At 41.1% G+C, this 16190-nt stretch overlaps 3 protein-coding genes and 1 long non-coding RNA gene across 5 annotated transcripts; 2 read left to right on the top strand and 2 right to left on the bottom strand.

The window, feature by feature from the left end:
* Positions 1-140: 140 nt before the first annotated feature.
* adnpa (activity-dependent neuroprotector homeobox a) lies at positions 141-4631 on the bottom strand. 2 transcript variants are annotated; one of them, XM_062462891.1, is made up of 4 exons: positions 4016-4631; positions 3457-3569; positions 3209-3301; positions 141-3070 (listed from the first exon to the last, which is right to left on the bottom strand). In XM_062462891.1, the coding sequence occupies exons 2-4, from the start codon at positions 3562-3564 to the stop codon at positions 686-688; spliced, it is 2586 nt and encodes an 861-aa protein (XP_062318875.1). In that variant the 5' UTR covers positions 3565-3569; positions 4016-4631; the 3' UTR covers positions 141-685. The 2 variants fall into 2 exon arrangements, with proteins under 2 accessions (XP_062318875.1, XP_062318881.1); XM_062462897.1 differs by having other exon boundaries at positions 3457-3565.
* Positions 4425-14988, top strand: LOC134021862 (uncharacterized). Its single transcript, XR_009930586.1, has 3 exons — positions 4425-4586; positions 5295-5390; positions 14756-14988. It is a non-coding gene; the product is annotated as an uncharacterized LOC134021862 (long non-coding RNA).
* Positions 4740-7469, bottom strand: si:dkeyp-97e7.9 (DEP domain-containing mTOR-interacting protein). The gene is made up of 9 exons (XM_062462911.1): positions 7246-7469; positions 6847-7025; positions 6611-6734; positions 6202-6380; positions 5859-6071; positions 5645-5782; positions 5477-5547; positions 5281-5385; positions 4740-5196 (listed from the first exon to the last, which is right to left on the bottom strand). Exons 1-9 carry the CDS (start codon positions 7329-7331, stop codon positions 5074-5076), a joined length of 1218 nt encoding a protein of 405 aa, XP_062318895.1. The 5' UTR covers positions 7332-7469; the 3' UTR covers positions 4740-5073.
* On the top strand, positions 8590-10469 carry mafbb (v-maf avian musculoaponeurotic fibrosarcoma oncogene homolog Bb). Its single transcript, XM_062462884.1, has one exon. It carries the CDS (start codon positions 8879-8881, stop codon positions 9881-9883), a length of 1005 nt encoding a protein of 334 aa, XP_062318868.1. The 5' UTR covers positions 8590-8878; the 3' UTR covers positions 9884-10469.
* Positions 14989-16190: the final 1202 nt, after the last annotated feature.

The raw sequence follows: 16190 nt of genomic DNA, 5'->3' as shown, positions 1-16190 counted from the left end.
TTCTTTTATTATTATGGGTTTGTAGAAATGTCACTGACACATCTCCACATTATATTTCCATATTATGTTTACATTCTTCACTCTGGTATTATGTATTCAATGTATGTTTTGTGTGCTTAACATAGAACTTGGCAGTCAAATTGTTTTATCAAACCAATTTATTTAAACATTGACATAAGCAATTGTCATCTAATCTACAATTTCTAAATGTGAAATGACAATATTATACACAGTTCCTGCTCTCATCATTGAAGACGGAAAATTGTGAAGAGGGAAAGGTCATGTTTTTGTTGTTGTTATTCTTCACATGAATCTTTGTGAGACATACCAATGGGTAACAGACAATGTATGCATGATCTAAATATACAATATCACACAACCAATGTTAATTACAGACGCCATACTGTGTTGCACAGTTATTAAGCCTGGTTATACGTTTCAGCATTCTCAGTGCTGCAGAGCACAATGGTTTCTTCAAACACTGATATTAAAAGGTCCGATCTGGGGGAATTACAGTATTTGATCTCTAACCGTATCAGTCCAAACTGTAAATGTCTTGGTTCCCTTGGAGGTTTTCCTCCTATTCAAGGACTAAATAAAGGACTAATAAATTCCTGCCCACCAAATGCTCATCTCTCAATCTGACCTGCAGACTCCTTGTGAAGCAGGAGCAGCTCTAAAGATACTAACAGAGAGTCACCCAAGCATTTGACTTTGCCTCTTGCAAGGTATTCATATCCTCCCTTGAAGGTCCATCAATGACTGCAGAGGAGTTTCCCTCCAATAGGTTTGTTTTCTCATGGGATCTGACAGCATGCTGCTTTGTGTCCATTTCCCCATTCTCAGTAGCGTTATCTTCTTGTTCTGGTTCACTGTCTGAGTCAATGGATATAGGCTGTGTGTAGGCACTCAGCTTAAGGGTACAGTTAATTGTCTCAAGTTGCTTGCTTTGGTCTGTTTTTGGTGCAGACTTGAAGCCCACGTTTGATCTTACCACTGAGGTGCCTGGTGGCTTTGTAATTTCCACAAATTTCATGTCGTGCTTGAGTTTATTTAGGGCCTGCATGTCGAAGCCAAGTAAAACAGACACTTTTCGGGTCTCACATTCCCTCTCACAGGTCCTCCTTCTGTTGGCAAAGTGGCTGGCAATGTCCGACCTCCACAGCCAAAGGCTTGCAGACAGCTTCTCTTCCTCATGTGAAGATAGGTAGGGGCGCTGGTTAAAGTAGGTAGTGAGGAAGGCTTTTCGATCTTCATAAGTCTTGTGCTCATAGCTCCTTGGATCCAACACCAGATCAACAGATTCTCCCAGCTTCCCTGCAGTGGTGGGGGAATATGCAACTTCATCATTCATCTTCATCCTCTTAGGGTCAGGTGTGGTCTGAACAGGTAGCTGACGTTTTAGAAACCCAGCCCCAGAGGAGTTCAGCGTCAAGGCAGACTTTATGCCTTGGCCCTTCTGGGACCTTCCTACAGCTCTGCATTGCACAAGGTGCAGAGTGATTGTTGAGGCCACCATGTTACTTGTGTAGACACCCAGGCAGTGTATGCATTTGTATGTCATCTTTTTCTCAACCGGGTGCATTGTTTGGAGCACCTGGTGACGTTCTCTAAGATGCTGAGCTAAAGCATCTGAGATGGGACCTTTAAGGATGGTGAAACACAGTGGGCACAAGGTTTTCCCAACCTCTTTGTTATTAGACCCAGTGGCCTGAGACATACTTCTGGAAAGTAGATCATTCTTTCTCTCAGCCATCTTTGAGGGGAAGTTCTTCACAGAGGCTGAGACAGCATTTGAAGCATGGGCAGCCAAAGACTGCTCCTGGGCAGATACAGGCTCCTTCATATTGAAAGTGATAACGATAAGCTGAATGTTCTTGGGCTTATCCTGTTTGATGGTGAGGTCAAAGGTTAGTGGGGAGGCAGCAGGCGGTCCAACAAAGTCATCAGGATGAGTCAATCCTACATGCTCCAGCATTTTTTCCACATTGTTGAAGGATGCATGGCACTGTGGGCAGGACAGCCCGTGGATCAGCATATGATTAAGCAGTGTATCACTAGGCAGATATCGATTGCAAAGCAAACACTTGCTGGTAAAATTGTGGATCTTCATGATGTACTTGGCCATAGCCCATACCTTTTTTGCTTTATGTGCTTTTTCAAAATGAGCACTGTAGAGATTTTCAGGGAAGAGCTCGTTGCAAACAGTGCAGATCTTCCACTTCTGTGTCTGGGCTGTGCTTAGGCTGGTGGTAGTGACAGGTGTCTGCATTCCTGGGCCCTCTCCTAAACCGTTGCTTCCAGGAACAGTGACACGCACCTGGTGGCCAGGAATGGAGGACTGGGATGTTACATTCTTCAGTCCAGAAGGTCCTTGCTTGATATGGGACCCCATCATGTGGCTAAGCTGCTCAGATGTCAGTCCACGACCCCCTGCAGATATCATTGAACCCTTTTGTGACATCCCAGAGTATGCTTGTGATCTGGACACCACAATGTTTGCATGCCCAATCATAGTTGTCACCTGAGAGCCAATCCGTTCATGATACTCTACAACATGCTGCACTAGTGCTTCATAACTACGAGTGGAAAACTGGCATCTCTTACAAAGGATGTTGTTGCCGTTGACAGTGTTAGCACCATTTTTGAGTGATGACTCTGACACCATGGCAACATAGGGTGAGACCACATGCTGGAAATGTTCCCTGTAGATGTGCCTTCGCACAACATTGTAAAGAGGGTCCCTGTAGGTGCACTTCTTGCAATAGTACATTGCCCTCTCTACATTGTCTCCCTGTCTGCCTTTGTCAAGCCATACTCTGTCCTTCTGTCCTGTAGGAGTTCCATGGTAGGTCCCCAGTCCTTGTCTTGGTGAACTGGGTATGTGGAAAATCTTGACGTGTGTCTCCATAGTTCTCTTGCTTGCTGTGAAGGTACAGTAAGGACAGTTGAGGAGGATACGGTTTTCAAAATTCTGTCTGTGCACATTGCGGAAGTGGTTCTTGTAGCCTGAGTAGTACTTGGAAGAGAAAGAACACTCGGTGCAACAGAAAGGCTTTGACCGATACTCCTGAAAGACACAACCACAGGTCAACCATTAGAAAAAAACATTTTGCCAACTGGTTGCACAAAATCTAACCAAACAAGGATTTGTATGCAACAATAGACACTATTCATGTAACATGTATTGACTACGTTTGCATCATACCTGTGTCCTAGAAAGTGATGGATCCCATGAACATATGTCAAGGCAAAGAGTGTTCTTAACATAGAGGTCATTTGGGCAAAACTCTTTGAAGTCCTGTGTCTAGAGAAAAAGGGAGACACTTTAAGTATACAAAAGAACATGTGTATTTAGCCAAGAGATGCCAACTATCGTGGAAGTATGCGGTAGGTCATGCATCTTAAAGAAGCATCTTGACATTTGAATTTCACATAACATCCAAGTATACTTACCTCCACCTGTTCCTTGCAATACTCAAGTCCAATGTCGCTTAGCGCCTTCTTTACCTGCTTTCTGGCTCGCCGTAACCTAGTGAGGTTGTTAACTGGGAGCTGGTACATCCTTTCTAGATGCAAGGGATAAATGATTGGTGAAAGTGAGACGCTTTATCTCAAATATATCAATACTTTTCACTTAACCTAAAGTTAAGTTGCTTTTGACAGCTGTAGACAGAACGTGGCCTTGTAATAAGGTGGCTGAAATAAGCAGACTATCTGGTCGCAACCCCCAATTGCTAGTATTACATGCAGCTGCATTTAGCTAGCTAGGCTAGCTAAAGTCAAGAAATATGAACAATCAAAAGCTAGCCAGCTGAGTTGGCAAATACGTAATTTAGTGGATAAAACTAGCTAGATCTTTATATGTGTGGTGTAAGGTAGAAAGGCGGAACAAGTTGGCTTGCGTGATTAAATTGTTATAAGCAAGCTACTAGTAGCTTAAACTAGCTAACCATTTTCATTTTCCATATTTGTAACTTAGCTACAGTAGCAAGGAATCTATCGTGAAACTCACCTGCCTGTTGTTTATTGTCACACAATTTGAAAAGCTACGTGGCTAGTAGATAGCAAATTGCCAGTGTAAATGTTCAATGTTGGCTTGTTAGCAATAGCTGTAACTACAAACTGTAGCTATAAACTTAATGATGCCGTTGTCCAGACGTTGCATTCACTCCCTCGCGCTTACTGTAGCTATTAGCTAGCTAATAAAGCTAGCTTACGAGCTACTTGTACGTAGCACAGAGCCGGGTGCTGCTGGCTGCGGGCACTGCAGCTGTCTGGTTTTTCATCTGCAATTGTTTTATCCGAACGATAGCTTAGTAAAATAATATTAGGTCGGTATAAGAGTCGGGCATAAAGCTAAATATTGACTTAACCGCATCAATGGCCCAGCGTTATATGTTACAATAGACTAAGCTATAAAAGCTAGCTAGCTAGCGAACTCCCTTTTAACAACAATCAGCTTGCACCCGAACTAGCTAGCTCAGATGTGGCTAGCGGAGTGTAGTCAACACAATTCAAAATGGCGAAATGAAAAAGACGGAAGTAAGGGGGTTGCTACGAAGTTGAGGCAAAGAGTATAGAAGGTATGCTCTCCATAGTTTCAACCAGCCTCCTTTCTGATGGTCTCATTTGTTCTCATAGTATCTGAGTATACCAGTATCCACGTGTCGGTCACATAGCCATCCATTATCATTTGAAAGGCTTTATCACCCATTAAAACACACAATACACCCCTAATAATTCATACATATATATTTTTATTTATTTTTACTTTCAGTGTATAAAGTATGCTACAGCAATAGATCAAGGGTCAGAAGTGCATCGTTTATCTGTATTTCTGATGTCAAAATCAAGGAACAGTCGGTATTTATTTGTCACATCGTAAAACAGGTGCGGTGAACAATAACTAAAAGAATGCTAGTTCAACATCTCAGTTGCTTACAATGCAACTGTAGGCTACCTACATAACTTCTCAATACTTGATTCTATTCTTAAAATGGGCTTTTATGGATATGACATCACAATTTTAAGCATATCATTCATTTTACAAAATAATAAAATAATGTGTTATCACCATGGTTCCATGACCTCTAACACAACTGTTTGTGGTCCAGTCATCACAAGTCTTGAAACTGCATGGTAATCCATATTAAGAACACTTTGTCCATTCACACGGCACACAAACTGGCGGACCTAAAAGTAGAGGCAGAATTACAGGTGAGTTTACTGAAAGATGACATGAATGTGTGTTTGTGTATTGTGTTAAAACTACGTCACCTTAACTCCTGCAGCTGCTGCAGGGCTTCCTGGATCAACTGCTTGAACATAACAGGGAGCCATACCCCTGACGACAAAACCCCAGCCCACTGCATCACCCATCACCTGAGGTATAGAACATAAAAAAACATGACATTGTATGTAACTTTCTCAAGTAAAGCCAGACAAAATAGACTTACAAACTGTGGATGCTCACCGTCAACACTTTCTTGATGAAAGGTGCACCAGGAGACACCAAGTCATCACATGTCACATTGCTCCTAAGCACTGACATTATCAGAGTGTGGTTATAGTTTAAACATAGGGATATCAAGTCAATCACATTTGTAGACATCTGGTAGGTAATATTGAATGGTTAAATTACCTGATATGGGATTACATCTCACAAATGTGGTAGAGGACAGAATGGCAGGGGGTAAATATCCAGTAGGATGAAGTTGAAAAGAATTCAAGCTTCCCCGGTGAACATTGTGTGTTGCATTTATCTCCATACTGTTCTGCACTACATCGGAAAGTTAAATGTATTAGACATAGAACTGGTGTGTGACAGTCAGGGTCATAATGTTGAATTCACTTACAAGATTGAAATCCACTACAGTTCTCTAGTGGGGGAGTGTTTCGCAGGACAAAAGGACTGTCAGCATGGATGTCTTCCTGTGCTTGCACTGCAACCTCCTCTTCTTTCTCTCTTTCGCTTTCATTCAAGAGCTCAGACAAACGGCGGCGCCGACGGAAATTTATGCAGAATTGATACAGTAACCCACTGTCAAAGAAGTTGTGCTTCTTACACACTGGCGTTAGAATAAATGAGGGGAAAGAGAGCAAGTGACATGAGGAAAATAAAGGGTAAGTTCAGAGGAAATAATACAATTGGCCAATATTCAATTATTTGAGGTCTAAGGTTGAGGGGCCTCTTCTGACCATGCTGAATGATGCCATGCTCCAGCAGGGCACGGCAAAGTTCCAAACCCTGGCGTCGACTCTCTGTTTCTCCATTCTTTAACAACCAGTCTATCAGCTGGCAGCCAGGAAAGGAACGCTGGTATGCTACGCTCCGCTCCTCCCTTAGTTGCAAAATGGAGTCCCTTCCTGATATTAAACTGAAATACACACACGCACACACGTTCATGAATGTTTGGTTGATTCTACCTTTAATAAACATGGTTTTCTTGTAGGTCATCAATTCAACTAATAAGTTAACTTAATTTAGAGAAAGCAATGCTATGGACATGGCTACACACAACATTTTCCAAGTATTGTAAACAGAACACTTCAAGGACACCTGTCCCTGCCAGATAGAGAATATTGCAGGGCAATACAGAGCTCTTACTGTTCATATAGCCTTTGTCCACGCATGAACACTTTCACCTCTGTGTTAAACGGAAATGTGCCATCATCCTTACGGAAACGGTACAGCAATTTTGCATCCTTGAACATAGGACGTTTGTCACAAACTGAAGAAAACAGAGTGTAAGAGAGGCCGATCAGAATAATATGTTTATGGGTTTGTAGTTAAAGTGTTAAAGAATACCATAGAGGTTAAATATTTTTTGCATGACCCCTTACCATGATGTACTATGTCATGGTCCATCAGGTGTTGCATTAGACAGATAGCTGTGACTCTATCAGGAGCTTCCTTGTGGCTGACCAGCCAGTCAGTTAGCTCTTGGGCAACAAAGCAGTTTGGGTATGTGCGCAGGTGGTACCTCCGGTCCTTGATTAGCTTTCCACCATGCAACCTGAGCCTTGAAAATAAGTGACATTAACTCTTCAGATTGTGGGTTATAGACTGATGTTGGGTCTATTTTAAGCTTTAAATTGTTTTCAATGTGCAATATCCTCTAAGCCATTGACTGACTAAATAACTATTTAATTTTGTCACAATACTTCACCCAACCATCTAGTCATCCCACCCTCCTAACAAACATACAATTTCATGTTAGTCTTTCTCACTTTCCTGCATACCTGAGTTGTTCTCCAGCAATCATAACTTCAGCCTTGTGCAATCTGGCCATAGCTTTTCTGTTCTTGTTACTTCCCATTTTGTCCATGTTACTCTGACATTGGGTGTACCACTGACCGTCACCAGCCTTTTATATTTACCAAATACCCAGTGTATGACACCCTCTTGCGATGTGGAATAGATGTTGTGTATACACATGAGGAGGGGAGGGGAGGGGGGGGGGTGTACAGATGTAATTAGGATGTATTGTACATTGCTACAAAAAAAAAGTCCTCCTGGAGTTTCTTATCCAGGTGACGTTTAGAAGACTGCTATAGGTCACAAAACCTGGAGGGAGGGCTGCCACAACAACAAAGCCAAGCTGATTTGTGTCTATGAACTGCTGCTTAAAGATTCATTATCATGAATTATTTTCAGAAAGCTTGCCTGATGCCTTATTTAAATCAGTAACACTGTGAACACAATGTATAACTGGAGGCATAAAAAACATTAAATCAAGAACTGCCTCAAATGTCAGGATCAATATTAATACAAATGCCGCCAATTAATGAACATATCCAATCATATGGCTACATTTGAATTAGATGGACAAACGCAAAGTGTAAAGCCTTTTAGTTTACTTCCATTGCCCAACTCACCATTTACTTCAATTGTACCTTTTTGTTTGGAAGGGCTGCATTTTGAACACAAGAGGTCAGCATAGAACCATAATTACAGTCTCAATAAAAAATACATGATAGCCAGTCCACATAGCCTAATATAGATGGGGACTGGAGACAATTATGTTAATAGTGTTAATGGCATGCTTTTGCAATATAGCCTACGTTTGAGATAGATTTCCTGGCTGTGTACTGTCTTTAGTCGTAGGATAAGTGTGGATGGGGGGTTGTTTGGACAACAATTGAAAACGGAGAGAAGGTAGTGTTAATACAAAGGCCTTTGTCTTAAATTTAGTCAAAATGTTAGTCTAATCCACATTGTTTCTATAAATTGCTGAATTATAAATATACCTCTTTGTTACATGAAATAAAGAGACAAGAATAGCCTACAGTGAAATAACGTGCTAAATAATCGCGGATTTTATGATAGGCCCACCATGATTGTTTACACAATGTATTAAAACAGGAAAACGTGTTGGAATGGCGAGTCAAACACTGTGCCAATATCGTTGCAAACCTAAAACCGTGGACACCATTTTAACCTCAGAAAAATGGTCAAATCCTGAAACTAAAACGCACACATCAGCTTTTATGCAAATCATCTTTGGCGTGTTTTTATTGGAGAGGAGCATGGAGGTGTAGTCTACACCGCGTGACATCACTGTGCTTTATGAAGAAAGTGCGCTCCTGGTAAAATAGACACAGTGCAATATCGCACGGTGGGTCCTGTACCGTACTCAAACCGTAGTCTTCCTTATGTGGTCTAACTCGAGGATTAAAGTAGCTACATTTCGGGGAATCGGTGGTTTGTTTGTTGGATAGAGGCGCTGCTGAACATTGTATGTACTTTACTCCGCACGGTCTTTAAACGTATTATTCGACTTGTGTCTTAAACTAAAAGACTGAAATACTGCATGAAAAAATATTATTTTTGTGATTATTGGATAAGCCCCACGGAACACAAATTCTTGATAATATGACATCCGAAGCGCACAATTTGGAACTTCAGAAAAGCCCTATGGATTTTGTCAACGAGTTCGACTTGATTAAGTTCGACGTGAAGAAGGAGACAATGCAGGGGATCGATCGACCCTTCATTGGGCCGGGCAGCCAGCTTCAGAGACCTGACTCCGTCTCATCCACGCCAGAGAGTACACCTTGCAGTTCGGTGCCCTCATCACCAAGTCTAAATCCTGGCGAGCAGAGGAATAACACTGGTGATAATTATTGGATAGCCACCGGCGGAGGTTACGCTCAGCAAATGTATTCTCATACTTTCGGCCTGACACCCGAAGACGCTGTGGAGGCCCTCATCAGTACCACTGTCCATGGCCACCAATCCACTCCGAACGGTCACCAACAACCTCTCCAAGCGGAATTTGAAGGATATGGGTCAGCACATCACCTCAACGGCCATGGCCAGCAGTATTCTGGACTACTCCGCCAACCTGATGCCCTCTCGGGTCACCCTGAGATGCAAGATATGCAAAATACGCACTGCCAAAATCAATATCACCACGAGGGAGACATCGATACCTCATGTCCAAACTCACCACTATCTCAGCAACCTACCCACAGTGCGCACCACCTACACCATCCACATCGCCACGATAGACGTCTCAACGTAGAGAACCATTTCTCAGATGACCAGCTTGTCTCCATGTCCGTTAGGGAGTTAAACCGGCACTTAAGAGGGCTGAGCAAAGACGAAGTTATGCGTCTGAAGCAGAAGCGCAGAACCTTGAAAAACCGAGGTTACGCTCAATCATGTCGCTACAAACGTGTTCAGCAGAAGCACGTTCTGGAGCACGAGAAGACCAGTCTTGTCACACAGGTAGAGCAGCTGAAGCACGAGCTCAACCGGCTGGCACGCGAAAGGGACGCATACAAACTCAAATGCGAAAAATTGACTGGTTCAAATGGTTACCATGAAACAGGGTCTACTAGTGACAACCCTTCTTCACCAGAATATTTCATGTGAACAATTTTTTTAAGATAGGATGTCATTATAGGCCTACTGATTAAGTTAACTAGCCGAAGTGTTGATCTCAACGACAAATACTTTTATAACCTTACATCGTCATTAATATAGACCTATGACATAGGCTATACTTTGTGATTAAGCTCAATAAGAAATGTAAAAGCCAGATAAAAAAAGTTACATGCATGCTGGTCATGTATGCCATTTAGAAAATGGCTTTTGACTAGATTAAGATCGGGAATTGCTGTGGCATAAATTGGTCGTTCCGTAACCTGTTCTCTGGTATATTTTTCATGACATCAACCAACATAATTTTAAAGTAGCCTATTGTTTCTGTTAGCCAATTACATGTTTTCATCTAGTGCTCTTATCTGTTTGGCCTGATTTTCACTGAAAATATAGATCATGTTTCCCTGTAAGAATTTCTGCTGGGCAGATTAGTTTGTTCTCTATCTTTTTAAAACTTTTGTGAATTGCGCAGGAAATAGAGCTTTTATATGAATGAATAGTAGCTTGCAATTGGGCATCATTGTTTGTATTTTAAGTGTTTTCATCTGCTTCAGACCAATAAAGCCATTACATCTTCTCTGCAAGTTTGTGTTTCATACGGTTTAGTTAGGACTTGGATTTGCCCATCAAGGTACATATAATCAAGAAATTTGATTAAACATACATATGCATACAGCTCTAGGTTTTACAGAAGAAATTATAAAAAAAAGATTAGTAAACTTCCTCAACTCTAATCTAATGTTGAAATACAATTGCACAACCCCAAAAAGGTCAGTCATGGAGTGCTGTATTTATCTGAAACTTTAAACCCATTTCCTAAGGTGCTATTAAATTATGCATTATGCTCTGTCACAAACACCTATAGTTAGAGACATTATCCCTGGTTTGCCAACATCTTTATAGCATAGCAAATTTCAAAGTGTTAAGTTAACACCAGGAGTGTTCATTTTATTCGTTGAGTGTTTATATACTGTAGGTCCACTCTCATGAGATTGACTCATATAAACACTGCTGGTGTAAAATGAACACTTCGAAATTTGCTTCTGTCAAGCTTCAGGCGATTTACTGTTGGCTAATTGGTTTGGTGCACTTCTAACCAAAAGTCCAACAAAAATATTTCAACAAAAATCTTCATTGCATGTAGCTTGATACATTGCATGTCTTTTTTGATTGGATGTAAATGAAAGGATGAGTGGTTCTTTTTTCTTTCCTGATCTTTGACTTTCATGAAGTGCTGCTTCCTGAGGGACAGCTGCATGTGAAAGCACTGAGGGCTCACTGGCTAGGCTGTGTGGCAGAGATAATATGAGTGGAAATCAGACTTCCTCTCAATTCCCTTCCTCTGACAAACAGGTCATCTCTGTGAACATTAACTGAGGAAAAGAAAAACAACAACCACAGCAAATTATGGTGTACTCTTTTGTCATGCTGTATAGAATGTGATTCATTAGAAATGAAACAACTTTCTATTTCTCTATAGCCTGTGAAGTGCATTAGTCATGTCAGATGGTCTCTCTTGTTTGTTCTTGTACTCCTATATGCCCTTCCTAGATTTCAGAAGAGCAGGTGTGCCACCAAGGACTCCAACTTTAGCCTTTGTAGCAGGTTCTCCTTTCTTGACCTGCCAGTGTCAACCTTTCCCTCTGTTCAGTGGAACAGCCCTACATACAGACCACAGGTGCAAAAGCACTTTCCCTGAGAATTCACTGAAGGTCATCCGTTTTTTTAAGATAAGGAATTCATAGAAATTATGTAAATCTACTACTTATATTGCACATTTTCATGAAAAAGGAGTATGTTTTGTTCCGTATTACCCTGCTATTGCATAGAATATAGCAATTGTGTATAACCAACTGTTTCCCGGGTTCAACCCCTCTCTACCACTACTGATCCTTTACTGTTTTGCTACTATGGAATAACTAAAGAACCCATATTAGCTACTACTGGCTCCCTAATTATTTTCTACACTCCACCCGTCTTCTACATCACTACAGAGCAGACACAATTTGAATGTCCTTGAATTCTGTCCTGAAATAGTCTCATGGGAAAAATATGAGAACAATATACTATATAAAAAATACAAGTTATTCACCCCACAAAATCTACTTGTATGTTGTAGTAACTGTATTTGCATGCGTACATGTGTACACGTATGTATGTTGTGTCCATCAGTCCGTTTTTCTGTCTGCATGCGACAGTCACTGTGTTTAACGCATGGAGTAGATTATCAGTGGAGACAGCGGTTTGTGGTCCTGCAACACAGCTTTCTGGGTGCCATTGTAGAAACGATTAGCCAGCTCTTTTCCTCTGCATGTGATAGGCTAGTGTGCCTGATGTGAGAGCCCAGCACTTCCCCCTCCTCACGGCCACCAACACCCCCACCCCACACCGCCTCAGGCTGATTACTGAGTCAGCAGGAGGAAAAGGTGTCTGCTTCTGTAGTATTGCAGAGAGAAAATGAGAGAGAGCTAGGGAGAAATGAGAGCATAGAATTTAGAGGATATAAAAACAGATACATTTGATTTGAGATACATTTTTTGGGGGTATAAGAATAGAGAGTGGAAATTAGATGGTAATAAGAGATTTGAGAATGGAATAGATAAATGGAGATTGTAAGAAAGTAAATAAGAGAAAGGAAAGGGGAGGATCCTCTGTTACCTCTAAATCTTCTCAATTATCAATGAGAATACCTTTACAAGTCCACTGTACTGGCCACTGGACACACAATGTGCATGTATTTATCTCTCCTGGATGTAACATGATCACAGTTGCTTTTTGACATTCAGAATATTAAATACAATATGACTTATATGTCACAAAACGTCATATTTTTTTCTGGATATTGATAGAGACTGGGGACAGGGGCAGAAAATCGGTCTTCTTGGAGCTGTGAGTTTGGACTGTTGGTTTCTCAGACAGTGGGCACAGACAGAGGAATGTCAGAGATGTGCACCATTGTGTGAGCAGAAGCACAGGAATGCATGCCGCCACGCTGCAGTGTCACCAATGAACACAGCCAGGGGCGTCAGTGCAGGGCAGAGAGGGAAGGGTGAGGGGCAACATGGGGCCCCTGACTCAAACTTTAAAACATTTCATTATCACCATCCTCAAAATCATCGACATCACACTTAAGTTTTTGACCCCATACTTAAAACAAATGGTTCTATGTATTTGCTGCTGTGCTACTTCGATGCTTCGTGCCAGTAGAAACTTTAATATCTTTTTAGAAAAGAATAATAAAATGTAGCAACGATGGTCAATTATATTCATATTGGTCCACAGACATCTGACCCCACAGCAGGACTTAACCAGTCAGAGCCAGTTCCCCCCCTCCCTCCCCCCATGCCATTGTTATTGTGCAATGGTTGAGACTGATGTGTACGACCTGTCTATATGTGTGGATTCACGTGAACAGCAGAGCAGAGGTTGGAATAGAGAATGGGATAGGGGGGCTTCCTCTTTCACTTCCTATATGAGCGCCCAGTCAAGTGACTCTTTGTGTGAGCGTTGGGTTGTGTGGTGCAGGAAAATGCAGCTCGGGCGGCTGTGGTTTCCTCCCAGAATGTCCAGTTGTATCTAGCTGTTGTCACAGTCTGATTCATGTACACGCATGCACACATTTGTATTGAGTCAGATTTCCCTAGATTGATGACTCTACATAGAAATTCACCTCTTCTCGGCCAGATTTCTCAATCTGGCCGAGACAGTTTTGACTGACATGACTACAGTTTTGACTGTAGTCATGTTTCCACGAGTAAATTACTAGCTCACATGATAGCTCCATCAGGACATAGCAGAGTGAACCCATGATCCAGATTAATGTATAGCCCCAGTGCTACAATAAACCTAGTCCGCTATCACATTGGATGCAATAAAATACCTGAAGATGGGTGTTCAGCGTGTTTGTGCACAGGTTTTTGAAGATCAGATAAGAAAGCCCTCTGACAGAGCTCCTGTCACATTTCTTTTAAGCACTATTTAAAAGGATGTGACAAAGTCCTTTCACTTAACCCTTGTGTTATCTTCGGGTCATTCTGACCCATCAGTCATTGTGACCCACCGTCGTATTGCGACAACTTTACTGCATACAAAAACAAAGTGAAGCATTTTCTTTTAACCGTCGGGCTGTCTCAGACCCTCCACATTGCGAAGGTTAAAATAAAATTATTTTTATTTGTTTTTTGTTTGGTAAAATTGGGTAAACACAACGATGGTTCGTTATGAACCTTTGGGTCATGTGACCCGAAGGCAGCACAAGGGTTAACTGACTGTGGACTTTGATGACTGAGCAAAGGTTACAAACTGCAAATGTGATAACCTCAATATCTTGAGTACAATAGAAGGAGATCACATTTGATTCCATGTAGGGTGTAAGTATCAAGTGGGAAGTAAGATTAAGATTCTGAAGTAACTACACAACAAGAAATGTGAAAAAATTACAGTTGCTTTCCACACATTCCAATTCCTGTTCTTATCAATGTTTCAAGTTTCCTGACAAGTACACTGTTTTTTGTTTATTCATAGAGGTGCCACAGCTGTTGGATGAAACAAGTAAATCCACATAGTGCTTAATAAACAGAGTGTAGCAGCAGTACGCTGGAGGTCAAAGAGTGTGGTCATGTGAGAAAGAGAGATAACAGATAGAGAGCAGAAGAGAAAAATGGATGGGCAGGAGTTCCTTTCCCCATCTCTCTCGTTGCCTGCTAGGATTTCCTGTTCTGTTTTATGGGGGTCATGCAGCTGGCAGGCGCCCTCCTCTTTCAGTCTTTAATGATGACAGGCATCCATTAGGGTACTAGAGAAACATGAGCAACAGAGGTTAACTCAGGTTCTTCCCCCTGACCGCTTCTTTCCTTTTCACAGCTCCTGGATCCAGGGTCCTTGCTTGTTCTCTCTCCATAGGGCATAGACATGTCTCTCAGTAGTGTTAGCAAAACACTGAGTCTGGGGCCAGTCAGACGCCAACATGTGTGACCTGTAAAGTTCAACATTCAAAAGCAAGTTCAGCACTTGTTGCTGTATTCTGTGTTTTTAATTTCATATCCAGATATCTTGGTTGAGGAGCTCAGCAGTGGCAAGCGGGCTGTTGTTGAAAACTGACAACACTCTTTCCCCATGTCTCAAAGATAACAAACATGTAGCCGATGAGAATGTTACATTCAGAGAGAAAACAGGTTGACTGTGTGCATGTATGACTGTACCACATGAGAAAGTAATTATGAGAGTCTGTGTATGTTTGAATAAATCACAATCCCAGAGTACAGTAAGAGGTCTTGTATGTTGAAATACCTAGTTGAGTGAATTGTTACCCTTCTCAACAACATGCACATTTATACTATGCTACAAAGGCTATTTCAGAGCAAGCATTTGATTTGATTGAGCAAGTCCAGATCTAGGGTAAACTTCCTTAAAATAATGGTTACACAATTTCAAAGCTAACTGGAAACTTTTTTTACCATCTGTCATTCGGAGTGAAAAAATGCTGTTAACAACAGTAAATTGGCGATAGAACAGAAGTGCAGCCTGAATATATAACTCACATGTCCTCCTCGTAAGGTTCAGGCAATTACAAAGTAATATGCATTTGCAAGTAAATTGCCATATACTGCCCCTCACGTATATTTCTTGCTGTGTTTTGCGAGACGTGTTATGTTGTGACCTGGACTATACTTCAAAATGATCTGGCATATTCTTTCCTGCTAGGGAGGGCAAGATGGTTTTTAGGTCACTAAAAACGCTGTACATCTGAACATCTTTAGTGTACATTTTATATATAAAGAATTATATGTACTGTAACAAGCAAAATGATCAATTATTCCAGTCCTTTGATTTATTTATTCATATTAATGTGTGCATTGTGAAGAAATAGCTTGCACTGATTATCGTATCTTAGTCTACATCTGAGTAAGATACACTTTAGTTAGTATAACTAGCTTATATAGCTTATATGAACTTGTATAACTCATTGTTTTTTTTTTATCATCAAGTTACACAACCTAATATTTTACTACAAAACTGATATAGTATTGTGTTGGAAGATGCTCCTATCTCATGTATCTACTGTCTCAATCAACCCAAATGATCTGATATATGTTTAATTTATCTGTATAATACTATGATACTACACAGTTGCAGTTCATGGATTTGTGGTAAGTAAATGCTAGACTAGTTATGTTCATCTAGTTTCAAAATTTCTAGTAAAACCATAAAACCATAGTATTAAAAAGAAATTACACATGCCATAAATGCTGGGAATTGGGTGTGTCCTGTTGAAAACAATATGTGTCATTTGTCTTCC

The sequence above is a fragment of the Osmerus eperlanus genome, chromosome 1 (genome assembly GCF_963692335.1).
Source record: "Osmerus eperlanus chromosome 1, fOsmEpe2.1, whole genome shotgun sequence".
Taxonomy (NCBI): Eukaryota; Metazoa; Chordata; class Actinopteri; order Osmeriformes; family Osmeridae; genus Osmerus; species Osmerus eperlanus.
The sequence above is the reverse complement of the archived record's forward strand: the minus strand, read 5'-3'. Positions and strand labels throughout refer to the sequence as shown.

Bases quoted from the DNA above. Each gene is read 5' to 3' on its own strand.
- adnpa (XM_062462891.1), bottom strand. From the start codon at position 3,564: ATGTACCAGCTCCCAGTTAACAACCTCACTAGGTTACGGCGAGCCAGA. The intron at 3,302-3,456 runs GTAAGTATACTT...CTCTAGACACAG, and splicing joins ATTGCAAGGAACAGGTGGAG to GACTTCAAAGAGTTTTGCCC. The intron at 3,071-3,208 runs GTATGATGCAAA...TGTGTCTTTCAG, and splicing joins CATCACTTTCTAGGACACAG to GAGTATCGGTCAAAGCCTTT.
- si:dkeyp-97e7.9 (XM_062462911.1), bottom strand. From the start codon at position 7,331: ATGGACAAAATGGGAAGTAACAAGAACAGAAAAGCTATGGCCAGATTG. The intron at 6,735-6,846 runs GTAAGGGGTCAT...TGTTTTCTTCAG, and splicing joins CCATGACATAGTACATCATG to TTTGTGACAAACGTCCTATG. The intron at 6,381-6,610 runs GTAAGAGCTCTG...TGTGTATTTCAG, and splicing joins GGACAAAGGCTATATGAACA to TTTAATATCAGGAAGGGACT.
- mafbb (XM_062462884.1), top strand. From the start codon at position 8,879: ATGACATCCGAAGCGCACAATTTGGAACTTCAGAAAAGCCCTATGGAT.